This window comes from Taudactylus pleione, unplaced genomic scaffold (assembly GCF_031769625.1).
Source record: "Taudactylus pleione unplaced genomic scaffold, aTauple2 ptg000027l, whole genome shotgun sequence".
Taxonomy (NCBI): Eukaryota; Metazoa; Chordata; class Amphibia; order Anura; family Myobatrachidae; genus Taudactylus; species Taudactylus pleione.
Window position 1 is genome coordinate 2,512,939 of NW_028284429.1, and position 17,570 is coordinate 2,530,508.

Sequence of the window (17,570 nt, forward strand, 5' to 3'; positions counted from 1 at the left end):
TGGCTAAAAAGTGCAGGGATGTTGCCTCTTATGGGAGTGTAAGAGGCGTGTCGCATACAGAGACGCTGGACCATTCGCATAGGAGGCCATGGCCAGGCGAAGGCACCACACCTGCCATAGGACTGGTGCTAGCTCCAGGTTGCGACTTAATTTGGCATCTAAATGAAACACCAGGCAGTATTACAGCACCTAGAGACTCCGACAGTGGGCGTCTCGGTCCTTGTGCGTTCGGCCACACGGATCCACACCAGGGATGGGCTTTGTGGCGGCATTAAAGTAATGATGGACATGTGACTGCGGTAAGAGGCGCAACCACATCCATGTCTGCTTCCAAAGCTGAATCAGGTCCTTAATCTTTTCTTACATAGAAACATAGTATGGGACACTTTCCATGTAACATCCTCATGGACGTCCTTGCTTGTATGTGTTACAGGTGACGGCCCGCTTGGAGGGATTTTATCTAAAACTTACAGTGATTTTAAGAACAAGACAACAAGCGCCTATGTCACTCGTATCATCAACCCCAGACTGAGCCGGAGTTCTGTGAGATCACAGGAGATAAATGTACTTGTAGGCGATGAAACTAAAACGCATTCCTACATCAACGGACCACTGAATCCACAGTTACAGTACAGGTAAGCTCCCTAGGGGAGGGGAGCGATGAACTAGTGCATGGGAAGGGTCCACAGGTGGAATGCAATGATAGGGGCACATGAAGTGTGTAGGTGCAGAGCTGACAAGGCATAGGCAGCAGCAAGAAGGGGTGTGGCCAGCCCCAGGAGAGGCATAAGTAGCCATTAGAGTCAGTCTGTGTGGCTAATGCAGTAATGTAGTATATACCTTGCAACTGAGGCTGTCCTATGATGTGTTAATCGCTAGCAATAATAGCGCTTTATGTGCTTTTAGGGCATAGTAATACCTGACTGGCAGTGTCCCAATTCTCCATTAAAGTGTGTGCTAATAGTTTTGAAAAAGACTGGCACAGACAGGGGAATGGGTGTGACACTGACATAGATAAGGGAAGGAGAGAGACTGGCACAGAAAGAGGAATGGGTGTGACACTGACATAGATAAGGGAAGGAGAGAGACTGGCACAAATAAATCAATGGGTGTAACACTGACATAGATAAGGGAAGGAGAGAGACTGGCACAAATAAATCAATGGGTGTAACACTGACATAAAGGAAGGAGAGAGACTGGCACAGACAGGGGAATGTTTGTAACACTGACATAGATAAGGGAAGGAGAGAGACTGGCACAGACAGGGGAATGGGTGTGACACTGACAGAGATAAGGGAAGGAGAGAGACTGGCACAGACAGGGGAATGGGTGTGACACTGACATAGATAAGGGAAGGAGAGAGACTGGCAAAGACAGGGGAATGGGTGTGACTGACATAGATAAGGGAAGGAGAGAGACTGGCATAGACAGGGGAATGTTTGTAACACTGACACAGATAAGGGAATGAGAGAGACTGGCACAGACAGGAGAATGGATGTGACACTGACATAGATAAGGGAAGGAGAGAGACTGGCACAGACAGGGGAATGTGTGTGACACTGACAAAGATAAGGAAAGGAGAGAGACTGGCACAAATAAATCAATGGGTGTAACACTGACATAGATAAAGGAAGGAGAGAGACTGGCACAGATAGGGGAATGGGTGTGACACTGACATAGATAAGGGAAGGAGAGAGCCTGGCACAGATAGAGGAATGGGTGTGACACTGACATAGATAATGGAAGGAGAGAGACTGGCACAGACAGGGGAATGGGTGTGACACTGACATAGATAAGGGAAGGAGAGAGACTGGCACAGACAGGAGAATGTGTGTGACACTGACATAGATAAGGGAAGGAGACTGGCACAAATAATTCAATGGGTGTAACACTGACATAGATAAAGGAAGGAGAGAGACTGGCACAGATAGGGGAATGAGTGTGACACTGACATAGATAAGGGAAGGAGAGAGCCTGGCACAGATAGAAGAACGGGTGTAAAACTAACATAGATAAGGGAAGGAGAGAGACTGGCACAGGCAGAGGAATGTGTGTAACACTGACATATATAAGGGAAGGAGAGACACTGACATAGATAAGGGAAGGAGAGACACTGACATAGATAAGGGAAGGAGAGAGCCTGACACAGATAGAGGAATGGGTGAGACACTGACATAAATAAGGGAAGGAAAGAGCCTGGCACAGATAGAGGAATGGGTGAGATACTGACATAGATAAGGGAAGGAGAAAGACTGGCACAGATAGAGGAATGGGTGTGACATTGACATAGATAAGGGAGGGAAAAAAATAGGAGAAAGTCCTTATACTGTATGGGCGGCTTTTTTAAATATGTGGATCAGCCGGACAATCTAGCAGATCATACGTGAGCTTCTCTCTCTTTGGAAGAGGAAATAGGAAGTGAAAAAAAAAGACGATATAGTGTAGTATTTGGATCAATAAACATAGATGAAAGCCTCTGTGAGTATGTAAATGTGAAGTGATTGCAGAAGATCTCCATTCCCCTCACCGATCTAGATATGGAAATTCACTTTGAATGCACTTTTTGGTATTCTACTTATGAGAATATAAGCAAACACTTGCATATCATGTATTCTTTTCCCATAGTCAGACGGATAGTCTTCCATCCAAAGATGCCATATATGGAACGGAAGGAAGCAATGTAGAATATTATAATACCATTTAATAAATTCTACATAACACAATACATATACAGCTAAGGGAAGCAGGTGAATGAGCCTCCTACCAGATAGATGGAAATCACAAGCCTTGAACGGTCTTTGTGGCCGAATCCTGGGTTAGGTCACTAGTCTGAACAGGTAGGTGGAGGTCTCCCAGGTTTGTATCCTTCCCAAAACCAACACATTTTAACAAGGTGTAGGGGGAATGATACAGGACCCCATATTTATACCATCACCCACCAATGACAATACATGGGGGTGGGACAATGAAAAACAATTAATTGGCATATTTTTTAATACTACACTTCTATATCTACCAACAGCAGAAATCTAATACGTAAAAAACACCTAAATATAACTGAAATTCTACATCAAAAATCAAAGAAACTGTTAAAATAAATAATTTCAGAACCGAAATTGATGTTCCGGTATAAGTCCGATAACCGGAAGTGTCCATAGTGCCATTATTATTCCTGGATAGGCACTCTATATATGATTCTCAAGTCCTGTCAAGAATCAGGAACATTGAGTATGACAAATCCGGACACTTCTTTGAAAACCGGAAGTGATGTTGCGAGCATGCCGAAACCAAATGTTTCCATAGAGCCATTATTATTCCCGGATAGGCACCCCTATTATTATGCTTCTCCGGCCTTTGTAACAATTCAAGTGTTTTGGGCGCCCATTAATTATTGCGCTTGACGCTCCAAATTAGACAGGGTTTAGCCACGCATAGCAGACATTATGGCCTTTAAAGAAGTTCTAGATATATGGTCTATATACTATAGCATTTGTTACATATACTGTACATTTTCTCATGTAGAATACATTTTTAGAATTGCATGTTATTAATTCTTCTATTTTCTGTTGAAACCCAATTTTATTTATCTGTGATTCTATTAGTATCACTTTTAGTATTATTGCACATAACACAGGATCCACCCCTGTGGAATCCCTTGGTTGTGATAGTGCTCTTAATTCGTGAAGGAGATGTGGCACACTTTATCAGTTGAAAGGTTTTGAGCCTTATGATAAATAAAACTTGTTTTTTTTCTGGTTATACAGGATTTAAAATAGGGTCCTTCTTAAAAATTCCAGTATTTATAAAAAAAAACATATCCACTATTTTGGATTAACTAAAATTTGATCTAAAAGGAAAATTCAATGCACTATCTTTATTGGCTGGTTTGTCATATCAATATAATACATAACTTTGTGTGCCTGCTCAACGTTTTCTTTAATATACCCTCTCTGTTCAAATATTTGTTTCATAATTTCAGCTTGTTCTTTAAGTACATATTTCTCTGAACAATTTCATCTTAACCATTTCATTTGACCTTCAGAAATAGAATCCAACCAATTGTTATAACAACTTGTAGCATGGAAGTGCCCGAGTTTGTGGGTTTCATGTAATTTTTCGTGCTTATATTTCCTTCTTTAATATAAATGTTTAAATCAAGGAATTTGATAGATACAGCACTTTCATTAAATATTGATTAAACATTAAAATCATTATCACTAAGAAAGGTTTTGAATGAATTTAAAGTTTCCACTCCCCCCCTTCCAGATAAAAAGGACATCATCAATATATCATGTCCAAAGCACCATGTTCGCCCCATAAGGATTGTTCTGCCAAATGTGTTGATCTTCCCAGTATCCCATGAAAATATTGGCATCAGTGGGGGCGAACATGGTGCCAATTGCTGTTCCAGCTTTTTGTAAATAAAAATCTTCCTGAAAATAAAAATAGTTATTGTGTAAAATGATGTCAATAGCCTTTTTTATAAAGCCTTTCATGTTATAATTTAGATTACTGTTGAGCAATGCTGCAAATATAGCCTCCAAACTTTGTTGATGATTTATAGTTGTTTAAAGTGACACATCATAGGTATCTTTCAGGTGTCTTTCTAATGGGTGCAAGGTGTGCGGTGCACACGGGCCCCTGGGTCCAGGGGGGCCCACACCGCACACCCTGCACCCATAGATCCCGAAGTGCTGCTCCGCAGAGCCGGGCCGGCACTGCCGGCACTGCAGAGCAGCAAACACTCACTGGGAAAATGGCGGTGGCCATTTTCCCAGTGATCTGCGCATGTGCAAAAAAGAGGTCCCTGGGAAAGTAGGTGCTGGCACCATTTTCCCAAAGCCCCGCACATGCACAGTAGATTCTGACATGAAGCCAGATTCTACAGCGCTGAAAGTGCGCTGAGCCTCTGACAGATAGGAGGGGGCCCAAACTGAGGCAGCACCCGGGCCCCCTCCTCTCTTAAAATGCCCATGGTTATGTAATATGATTGGTTGGAGAAAGTAATCCACAAAGTTGGATAAATTTGCAGTCACAGAGTTTTCGCTAGAGGCTAGGACTCTAATGGGGGTTCATGGGATCTTTGTGTACCTTAGTAGCATGTAAATTACTGGGACTTTTATTAAAAATGAAGCTCGATTCTTTTTCATTCAGCAGGTGTTTGTACTGTAACATTTTTGAGATAATTTCTGTAGGATCTCCTAACGAAGTAACTTTGGTCCAGGATGAGAGACGGAAGCAATGGTGATTTTTACGCAGATTGAGCTCATGTTTGCCATTGGGCATGCATATAAGCCGCGCTGCGCACCCCTGTGATTGTCTTGAGGTTCCGCATGCACAGAGAACCCGTTCGCAAAGTGAGAGACAGTTAGCCAGTATTTGGGGGAGGTAACAGGGGGATCATCAGAAAAATACAGTTTAAATGCTGTTACATGGCTGTGCATAAATTATCCATTGCGATTACATACACAGCACGAGAGCTCTCTGTGTGTAAGGAGAGATGCAGCGCCCTCTGTGGCTGGACACCTGTCACTACAGCAAGAGGGCTGCTCCATGTGAGTCGATGTTACAGATATTTACACCGGTTAGCAACGTCGTATATGGGAAGACAGCGGTGGGCGTCCTTATGTTTGGTTAAGCTTTGGAGCTATTAGCATATCTTTGCAGCTGCGTTCCATGGGCATTCACATTAGCGTCCATCGCTGAATCAGGCCCCGTTATTGTCCAGCTGTTTAAAGTTACTTATAAGAAATTGAGAGGAGATCCTACAGAAATTATTTAAAATAAGTATCTGCTGTTATGGGCTCAATAACACGAATACAACCTGGTGCTAAGCTCTGCAGAGTGATATGGTGTAATGTCCTCTGAGGAGCTGACATTAACAAGCCCCAGCGAATAATACTTCTAATAACCTGGGGGTACCTTTGTGCACGCAGGGGATCCCCCTGAACCACGAACCCTGATCACCTTGCAGTTATACAACAGTTACTCAAAACAAGGGGGTAGTAATTAGGCTAATTTGCAGAAAGTGATTCCTACAAGGGGGCACTATTTTCTCTTTTTTATGTGTAATTGATTATTTCAAAACATAACTGTAATTCAGTCTTCCTTGAAATAAATGGAAAAAATTGATTCTATTAGTTAAGTCTGAATGAGTCAATCCTTACAAAGCAAAACCATAGAGACATAGAAAGTGTTCATCTTTTAAACATAAGTCCGTCTGTGGTGATGGTATTCTTGTGACATACACAAGCAAAATCTTGAAAGGACCCCCCTCTCCATCAGCACAGATAAGTAACAAAAAAATCACACATTTGCCCCCACATGAAAAAACACATTGGCCCCTGAATGAAAAAAACCCCAGCACTTCAGGACAATATTGTTCTACACATCCTTCACATCCCTTCATACTTATCTACAACCTTCTATACTGCTCTACACCAATCTATGCTCCTCTACATCCCTCTATGCTCCTCTACTTCCTTCTATACTGCTATACCCCATCTATGCTTCTCTACTGCCATTTATACTGCTCCTCTACATCCCTCTATACTGCTCTACACAAATATATGCTCCTCTACATCCCTCTATACTGCCCTACACCCCTCTATGCTCTTCTACTTCCTTCTATACAGCTATACCCCATCTATACTTCTCTACTTCCTTCTATACTGCTCTACGTCCTTCTATACTGCTCTACACCAATCTATGCTCCTCTACACCCCTCTATGCTCCTCTACTTCCTTCTATACTGCTATACCCCATCTATGCTTCTCTACTTTCTCCTATACTGCTCTACATCCTTCTATACTGCTCTACACCAATCTATGCTCCTCTACACCCCTCTATGCTCCTCTACTTCCTTCTATACTGCTATACCCCATCTATGCTTCTCTACTTTCTCCTATACTGCTCTACTTCTCTCTGTACTGCTCTACACCAATCTATGCTCCTCTACTTCCTTCTATACTGCTATATCCCATCTATGCTCTCTATTTCCTTCTATACCGCTCTACATCACTCTATACTGCTCTATACCAATCTATGCTCCTCTATATCTCTCTATACTGCTCTACACCCCTCTATGCTCCTCTACTTCCTTCTATACTGCTCTACACCAATCTATGCTCCTCTACATCACTCTATACTGCACTACACCCCTCTATGCTCCTCTACTTCCTTCTATACCGCTCTACATCCTTCTATACTGCTCTACACCAATCTATGCTCCTCTACATCTCTCTATACTGCACTACACCCCTCTATGCTCCTCTACTTCCTTCTATACTGCTATACCCCATCTATGCTTCTCTACTTCCTTCTATACTGCTCTTCATCCTTCTATACTGCTCTACACCAATCTATGCTCCTCTACTTCCTTCTATACTGGTCTATACCAATCTAGGCTCCTCTACATCTCTCTATACTGCTCTACCCCATCTATGTTCCTCTACTTTCTTCTATGCTCCTCTACATCACTCTATACTGCTCTACACCCCTCTATGCTTCTCTACTTTCTTCTATACTGCTCTACTTCCCTCTATACTGTTCTAAATCAATCTATGCTCCCCTACTTCCTTCTATACTGCTCTATACCAATCTATGCTACTCTACAGTACATACATCTATACTGCTCTACACCAATATATGCTCCTCTACTTTTTTCTATACTGCTCTATTTCCCTAAATACTGTTCTAAACTAATCTATGCTCCTCTTCTCCCCTCTATACTGCTCTATACCAATTTATGCTCCTCTACATCCCTCTACACTGCACTACATATCTCTGCTCCTCTACTTCCTTCTATAATGCTCTACATAAATCTATGCTCCTCTACTTCCTTTTATATTGCTCTACACCCATCTATGTTCCTCTACATCTCTTTACTGCTCTACACCTCTTTATGCTCTTCTACTTCCTTCTATACTCCTCTACCCCCTCTATGATCTTCTACTTCCTTCTGTATTGCTCTATTTTCCTCTATACTGCTATACACCAATCTATGCTCCTCTACTTCTTTCTATTCCCCTCTCTACTGCTCTACACAAATCTATGCTCCTCTACATCCCTCTATACTGCTCTACATCCCTTTATGCTCCTCTACATCCCTCTATACTGCTCTACACCCCTCTATGCTCTACTTCCTTCTATACGGTGCTACACCCCACTGCTCACTATGCTCATCCACACCCCTCTATACTCCTCTACTCCCCTCTATGCTCCACTGCTTCCTTCTATACTGCTCTGCTCAGTGGCGGAACTAGAGAGCGGTGGGCCAAGGTGCAAGAATATGCTTTGCCCCCCCATCCATTCCTGGCACCCCAACATTTTTTCACCACCCCTCACTGCCCCCACCAGTCATTAAATCCTGTCCATCCAGCCCGTGTGTCAGCCTCATTCCCCCCCCTCAGCCCTAGCATGTCAGCCTCATTCTCCCCCCCAGCCCCAGAGTGACAGCCTCATTCTCCCCCCCAGCCCCAGTGTCAGCCTCATTCTCCCCCCCCCCCAGCCCCAGAGTGTCAGCATCATTCTCCCCCCCCAGCCCCAGTGTCAGCCTCATTCTCCCCCCCCAGCCCCAGCGTGTCAGCCTCATTCTCCCCCCCAGTGTGTCAGCCTCATTCTCTCCCCCAGCCCCAGCATGTCAGCCTCATTCTCTCCCCCAGCCCCAGCATGTCAGCCTCTTTCCCCCCCAAGCCCCAGCATGTCAGCCTCTCACCCCCCCAGCATGTCATCCTCTTTCCCCCAGCCCCATCCATGTCATCCTCTTTCCCCCCAGCCCCAGTGTGTCTCAGCCTACCCCCACCCCAGCGTGTCTCAGGCTTCCCCCCAGCGTGTCTAAGCCTTCCCCACCCAGCGTGTCTCAGCCTTCCCCCCAGCGTGTCTCAGCCTCCCCCCCAGCATGTCTCAGCCTCCCCCCCAGCGTGTCTCAGCCTCCCCCCCAGCATGTCTCAGCCTCCCCCCAAGCATGTCTCAGCCTCCCCCCCAGCATGTCTCAGCCTCCCCCCCCACCGTGTCTCAGCCTCCCCCCCAGCATGTCTCAGCCTTCCCCCCAGCGTGTCTCATCCTTCCCCCCCAGCGTGTCTCAGCCTTCCCCCCCAGCGTGTCTCAGCCTCCCCCCCCAGCGTGTCTCAGCCTCCCCCCCAGTGTGTCTCAGCCTCCCCCATAGCATCTCAGCCTCCCCCCCAGCGTGTCTCAGCCTCCCCCCAGCGTGTCTCAGCCTCCCCCCCAGCATGTCTCAGCCTTCCCCCCCAGCATGTCTCAGCCTCCCCCCCAGCGTGTCTCAGCCTCCCCCCCCAGCGTGTCTCAGCCTTCCCCCCCAGCATGTCTCAGCCTCCCCCCCAGCGTGTCTCAGCCTCCCCCCCCAGCGTGTCTCAGCCTCCCCCCCAGCGTGTCTCAGCCTCCCCCCCCAGCGTGTCTCAGCCTCCCCCCCAGCGTGTCTCAGCCTTCCCCCCAGCGTGTCTCAGCCTCCCCCCCAGCATGTCTCAGCCTCCCCCCCAGCGTGTCTCAGCCTCCCCCCCCAGCATGTCTCAGCCTCCCCCCCCACCGTGTCTCAGCCTCCCCCCAGCATGTCTCAGCCTTCCCCCCAGCGTGTCTCATCCTTCCCCCCCAGCGTGTCTCAGCCTTCCCCCCCAGCGTGTCTCAGCCTCCCCCCCAGCGTGTCTCAGCCTCCCCCCCAGTGTGTCTCAGCCTCCCCCATAGCATCTCAGCCTCCCCCCCAGCGTGTCTCAGCCTCCCCCCCAGCGTGTCTCAGCCTCCCCCCCAGCGTGTCTCAGCCTTCCCCCCCAGCATGTCTCAGCCTCCCCCCCAGCGTGTCTCAGCCTCCCCCCCAGCGTGTCTCAGCCTCCCCCCCCAGCGTGTCTCAGCCTCCTCCGCCCAGCATGTCCATACCATCACAGCCGGCTTACTTACCTTGTTTCCTTGGCCACTTCTCTCTCTTCCTCGCTGCTCCTCTCGATCCGCGGCTCCTCTTCATCTTCTCCCTTGAGCAGCCTGGCCCCTTGTTATGACACTGCGCACGTGACGTCATGACGTCACGCGTCCCGTGTCATTACAAGGGGCCTGGCTGCGGTGGGTGTCAGACTGTCATGTTGGAGCCGGAGCGGCCGAAGTGGGCCCACTCCGGTTCCAACCATTTACTTAATGGGAACCGGGTCGGCGGGCAGCGGCGCTGTCGGATGCAGGCGGCCATGGGCCCCTGCACCACAGCGGGCCCCGGAGCAAGGCACCGGCTGCACCGCCGCTAGTTGCGCCCCTGGCTCTGCTACTCTCTATACTGTTCTACACCAATCTATGTTCTTCTACTTCCTTCTATACTGCTCTACACCAGTTTATGCTCCTCTACATACCTCTACACTTCTCTACACCCCTCTTTACTGCTCTATACCCCTCTATGCTCTTCTACATCCCTCTATACTGCTCAACACTCCTCTACTTCTTTCTATACTCCTCTACTCCCCTCTATACTCCGCTACTTCCTTCTATACTGCTCTGCTACTCTCTATACTGCTCTACACCAATTTATGCTCCTCTACATCCCTCTACACTGCTTTACACCTCTCTATACTGCTCTACACCCCTCTATGCTCCTCTACATCTTTCTATACTGCTCAACACTCCTCTACTTCTTTCTATACTCCTCTACTCCCCTCTATATCCGCTACTTCCTTCTATACTGCTCTGCTACTCTCTATACTGCTCTACACCAATTTATGCTCCTCTACACCCCTCTATACTGCTCTACATCCCTCTGTGCTCCTCTCCATCCCGTTATATACTGCTCTACACCCTTCTATGCTCCTCTACATCCCTGCTGGTTAGCTCGAGCAGTGGCCATCTTTGTAATGGGTTCAATGGCCTCATGGGATTTGTAGTTTTTCATTAACTGCTCAGAGTATGAGCAATAAAAGATTAAATATAAATCCCATGTGCCACTCTTCTTCCTTCTCTGGACAGCCGGCTGGGGCTAGCTGGCAACTTTCAGCCTGTGAGGCAAACAGAAGCAGGTGAGCCTGACTTTTCTACCAGCACACTGCAATGTAGTGAAATGATACTGTAAATAGGTGTCACTATCTAGTTCAGTTATCCTCCCTGGCTATGGCAGGTCAGTTCTGACTGATTTATTAGTAAACTGAAGACATCAAAGCACCCAGCAGGCTCCTCTCAGCTCCTCCATTCTCACAGCAACGTCATTAGCTGACGTCTGCAACCAGTGGAGGAACCAGAAAAAAATGGCAGGGGAGGCACCATAATCAGGTGTGTGTTGGTGGAGGCTGAGGCTATGTACCTATGTCTGTGAAGAGGCTATATATAGGCATGTATCCACTGTGGACACAAAGAAAAACAAGGAGCTGCTGTGTCACAGCGGAGGCGCAAACTGCAAGGGGTATGAGTCCTTAGCAGCCCATTGCATTGCATAGTGGGCCCGATTCAGACTAACTCGCTAGGCTGCGTTCACATGCAGGTGTCAGCTGCCCAGGTATGCAAATCCCGCAATCGCATAGTAAGACATTACTACGCCCACTATGTCTTAGCATGCGAACGCAAGCCAGTCTTAAGACGCCCACTTGCCCTTCGTTACACACGTCATCTCCAGGAAATATATGAAACAATCAGTAACATCGAGAACCATCGGAGGCATACGCAGCGCTCGTGGTTGACCATACCCTACCGCAAGCACTGCAGTGTTTTAAACAGCCATGTGATGTGTACAATGACGCTGCGTCTTAATTATGCATGTCTTAGAAATGGCGTTTTGACGCTCGGACACGCCTGCGTTCACACCACCACACCCCCGTTTTCATGGACCTTCCCCTGTCACCACCCACAAACGGCAAATTCTGTCACTCAAACTAGCAGGCAGTCTGTGTACTCACTGTGTTCTCTTCCCGATCGCAGCGACTGGTTCGCACACGCGCAATGTGATGCATACGAATGCGTAGATCACGAAAATTGGCCAGCAGCATGTGAACGCAGCCTAGCGAGTGAGTCTGAGTCGGGCCCAGTGCCCGTTGTGATAATCCTATACAGAAACCTGACCATGCTGTACTGTTGCAAATATCTAAGGCAGCCTTCTTTAGATAGGGGCTCCTAGCCTAAAAGAATATTGTAGCAAAATAATAAAAAAAGAATTGTCACAAACAGAAAAGGAACTCCCTGGACCCCTCACACAACCAACATATGTGATTTACTGAGAGTCACAATGCTATACAGCAGACAGCATCTCATTGGCTGCCATATTGCAGATAGCATTGTAAACAGGGGCGTATCTACCCATTGGCCAGGATGGCACTCGCCAGGGGCGCCGCTTAGCAGTGCCACCAGTAGCCAAGGGGTGGACAAGTCCTCCGGGCCCCACAAGTGTAGGGCATACCGCAGTGAGAGCGGTCTGCCCTACACAGTTTACAAACAGACAGCTGCCAGTGGTGGCTGTGTGTTTGTAATAGCAGCCAGCTAATGAGAGTCTGCCTGACTCTCATTAGCTGCTGCGTCGTCCACGGAGGGAGCCGGCTGCATCTCACTCATGAGCTCCGTGTTCCGGCTCCCCCCGCAGCATGTGATGGGTGAGACGTCATACGTCAGTCATGACGTCTCTCCCATGCAAGAGAAGAGCTGCCAGGACTCTGACAGCGGCGGTCGCGTCAGGATCGGGGACCAGGTAAGTTGAAATTTGTTTTCTTCTTTGTGTGTGTAAGCCTGGCACGGGGGGGGCACTGAAATAGGGGGTGTCCGCTACTGGGGGCACTTTATGGGGGGGTGCCCGCTACTGTATTGGGGTTGCCACTACTGGGAGCAATTTAGGGGTGGTGGCCACTACTGTATAGAGGACTACTACTGGGGCACTGTATTGGGGGGGGACTACTACTGGGTACTATTAATGGGGGCACTGTATAGGGGGGACTACTACTGGGGGCACTGTATAGGGACTACTACTGGGTACTATTACTGGGGGCACTGTATAGGGGACTACTACTGGGTACTATTACTGGGGGCACTGTATAGGGGGGACTACTACTGGGGGCACTGTATAGGGGGGGACTACTACTGGGGGCAATGTATATGGAGGACTACTACTGGGTACTATTACTGGGGGCACTGTATAGGGGGGACTACTACTGGGTACTATTACTGGGGGCACTGTATAGGGGGGACTACTACTGAGGGCAATGCAGCATAGGGGGATTACTACTGTGGGCACTGTATATGGGGGCTACTACTGGGGGCACTGTATACGGAGGACTACTACTTGGGGCAATGCAGCATAGGGGGGATTACTACTGGGGGCAATGCAGCATAGGGGGAATTATTACTGGGGGCACGGCATAAGGGGGGTAGGGGGCGCCAGTACATTACATTGCCAGGGGCGCTTGGATCCCTAGATACACCCCTGATTGTAAATGCCATATTACACAGACTGTGGCCCTCATTCAGAGGCGGTCGTAAGAAGCGATCGCGCTCTCAGAATGAGGGCGGCCACTTTTAGTGCGGCCTCCTGGTTGCTAGCTAAGCTGTCGGTTACCACCCACAGCTTAGCGACCGACCAGGGTGATGGTCGCGATGGTCAAGACCATCGCGATCATCGGGCTTGCGATGAGACCCTGCGGTAGGGTCTCGTTGCCGCAAGCCCTGGAGTGCTTTTGGCTCAGAGCCAAAAGCACTCCCACTGACATCACTAGTGATGTCAGTGGGGCCGGACCCAGACGGTAGGCGTTCCCATGGGAACGCCTCCGTCTGGGCAGCAACGCCCCTGGCACGCCCACCAAAGGGGGCGTGCTGTCACTCACCATCGACAGCACGCCCCCTTTGGTGCGAGACCCATAACGACGGCTTGGCCGTCGCTATGTGGGTCTCGCGCATGCACACGACGGAACTCCCTCCGTCGTGCGCATGCGCACTAGGGCACTATCGACCCGCTTGCGAGCGCTCAGCGCTCGCGAGCGGGTCTGAATCAGGCCCAGTGTTCTCATATTGCAACATATTAGTATTTTCACACTACATCTTAATACAGTAGTCATTGTTAATATTCATTACATTATTATCTGTACACGAGGGAGTGAACTGTTATACTATCTTGAAATAAGAACATCTGCACATTTCAAAATTACAGACACTCGAAGGTTAGCAAAAATCATTCTCTGTAATATTATGCATTAACTTTATGAATAACTTTACAAGCACAGATCATCCATCTTGTCACAAAATGGAGTCTATACGTCAATAGCTTAATATCAGATTTATCATTTCCCATCTTTTATTCATAACTTTACCCTCTACCAGTGGTTCTCAAACTTGGTCCTCGGACCCCACACAGTTCACGTTTTGCAGGTCACCCAGCAGGTGCACAGATGTAATCATTACTCAATGACACATTTTAAAAGGTCCACAGGTGGAGCTAATTATTTCACTTGATTCAGTGTGGAGACATGAAAAACATGCACTGTTTGGGGTCCTGAAGACCGAGTTTGAGAATCTGTGCCCTATACTATCTACCTAAGAGAAACGTGTTCTTGCTATACTAACAGGTGCGTATACATATAAGCCCCATCTACAGGAACCTATACATAGGAACACCCCCCTCACCTTGGGAGCATTGACCCGTCCCCTGCTAGGGCAAGTCCACGGTCCTCAGTCTCTAATTGTCTTTCATTCTGTCCATCTTGTCATGAATATTCAAGGAATTGATGATATTCTTGCATAGTCCACATGTTTTCTTGTCATACTCAATGTGGCTGGTTCCACAAATGGTACAACTTGAAATGTCTTGGGAATAGATGTTATCATACACTTGAGATATCATCAAGGCCTTTGGTGTATTTTCCTTGGAGAAACAACAATCAAGTGTAAGTAACTTCTTAATCATAAAAATAACAAGTTTTATAGCAATATAAATGACTACAAACAAAGCTAAACCTTTATTAATAAGTGAAAGAATTCCTGATATCCATCTACTAAATTCATTAAACCATTTAGCTGGGTTTAATTAGGAAAACCATTAATTATCATCAAGATCATACTCTGGATCACTATGTGTTTTCCTGAACTGGTCTTTTCATTTCTTTATTTTTCATATGGTCTTGTATCAGGTCATAAAAGTTATAAGCTATATACATTACAACAGGCTAGTCTCACTATATGAACTTATCAAGCAGCTGTATGGTAGTGAATGATCAGTCTAAACTGTCCTATAACCTTTACTTTAAATTGCAGTTCATTAGTGATCATTTTCAGCACATCAAATATTTCATCTGTAACATTATCAAACAATTTGGTTAAAGCTTCTATATTGTAATCATACCATACACTGAATCTAGATATTGTTACTGCTTCCTGTCTCTTGATATACCACTATTTATTAGGGATGTGCAGGCTCGGTTCTACTCGGTTCCGTTCGGTTCTTTTTACCGAATCTTATTGGCTATCCAAAACTCGTGACAGCTGAAACCCAATAAGATCCGGTAAAAAGAACCGAACGGAACCGAGTAGAACCGAGCCTGCACATCCCTACTATTTATGCAGTTACTCAGCTTAATACTTGTGATAAAAACGCAAAGTTTTAAAACTAAAATGAAAACTATAACAAAACAAAGTTAAGTATACATCCCCACAAGCATTTGTCTGGCTTGGGGCCTAGCAAACCATCCATTCATAATATCAAATTACTCCAAATCACTCCCTTGGATGAAGACCTTGCAATAGGAGGCATATATTCAGGTGTCCTTCCCATGAAGTTTCACTGAAATAAGTGTAGTCAACAGGTTTTGGAATAAACTTTCAAATCTGGGCTCCATAGCCTTCCTGGTATGTTTCCAAATTGTCATCCATTCTCCTGGTTGTAAACAGTGGGTACCTGTATCAAGATAATGGACTGGAATAGATGAAAACACCTATGTATTTTAGTTAATTGTTTTTGTAAGATTGATATATAGTACACCATATCTGCAGTTGACCTTAATCATGATTTTCTTAATTATCTTAATTGCCTTGGCCATTATCTTTGCATCTGCCCTCCAACATTCCTACCTTCCAGGCTAGTGACTGATGAGGCTCATACAAGAGGACATCACATCCAGAGCATTTGGGCAGTGGTATAAAATCAGTTTGTATCCTTTGTTGAGAACACTGAGTCTGGGGAGTACTTTTCAAAGGGGTTGGAACAGTCTTACCCGGATTGTTCAATGCACATATTAGACACCTTGTTTCAAAGGCCTGTGCTGTCTGTGCAAAACCCAGAGCTATCCAATTACAGTTGATGATAGCCACCATTGTATCTTTCCCCAAGTGCACCTCACCATGTATTATCTGGGTCATAACTAGGTAAAGTGCTTTTGGTAGACATAAACATTGACCTTCCCCCACTCAACAATTGTCTTTAGCTCCTAGCTTTGCTTTTGTCAGGATCTGGAGCTTTGTGAGGGTACTTTAAGTCAATCTTGGGGGTGGGATCTACCACATAAGTGGGTTGCCCTTGGGAGCAGTGACTTATGGCAGCAGCATGTGCAGCCTGGTCTACCAGTCTATTGTCTTCAGCTTTGGGTTTAGTCTCTCAAGTGTACCCTCATTTTTATCACTACAAGCATTTGGGATAACTGGAATGCAGTAGACAGTGCTTTGACATGGCTAGCATATAAATTTAACACAACACAATTGAAAAAGAATAACACAATCGATAAAGAAAAAGTGTATATTTTCAGTGTCCTCCTTGACACCGTCACAATTTATTTATTTATTTTATTTAATACCAGTTATTTATACAGCGCACACATAATCCGCAGCGCTTTACAGAGAATAGTTGGCCATTCACATCAGTCCCTGCCCCAGTGGAGCTTACAATCTATGTTCCCTACCACATGCTCACCAGGGTAAATTTTTGTTGGGAGCCCATTAACCAACCAGTATATTTTTGGAGTGTGGGAGGAAACAGGAGCACCCGGAGGAAACCCACGGAAGCACAGGGAGAATATACAAACTCCACACAGTTAGGGCCACGGTGGGAATTGAACCCATGACCTCATTGCTGTGAGGCAGTAAGGCTAACCATTACACCGTCTGTGCTGCCCCAATTTACTGTTGTTTATCACTATTCTCTATCCTCCCATCTTTTGAAACCTGCGGGAGCAATGACGCAGGATTCAATCATTGTACATCCTCTAAAAGTGACATTACTTATACAACAAAGCTACCTCGTATTTCGTAAGCCTAACAATAGATAAATACTTTTTTTTAAGCTTTACTCAGGATTTTATAACTCCATATGATACTATAAGGGTTAAGGGGTGTCCTAACACTATGTCAGCACATTACAGGGACTAGGTGACAAGAGTTTCCATGTGATTGTTCAAGGACCCTGTGAGCATGTGAGTTAGACTCATGACAAAACAGTATAAATGGCTTACTATAATCAGGTAAAACTAATGCTGATGCATTGATAATATCTTGTTTTACAAAATTATAAACTTCAATTTATTCATATATTAATGCAAGGGGATCCTGTTGTATAGATCCCTTGATTGCATTATACAAAAGTTATAATTTATTTTCATAAGGTATCCATCTATTTTAGATACCCTATAATA

General features: G+C 46.2%; 1 protein-coding gene across 1 annotated transcript in view; it reads left to right on the top strand.

The window, feature by feature from the left end:
* Positions 1 to 17,570, top strand: part of LOC148539145 (receptor-type tyrosine-protein phosphatase eta-like) — a 168,045-nt gene that overhangs the window by 48,956 nt on the left and 101,519 nt on the right. The window contains exon 12 of the mRNA XM_088451818.1: positions 434 to 635. Coding sequence (XP_088307944.1) covers positions 434 to 635 — 202 coding nt within the window. The remainder of the gene's footprint in view (positions 1 to 433; positions 636 to 17,570) is intronic.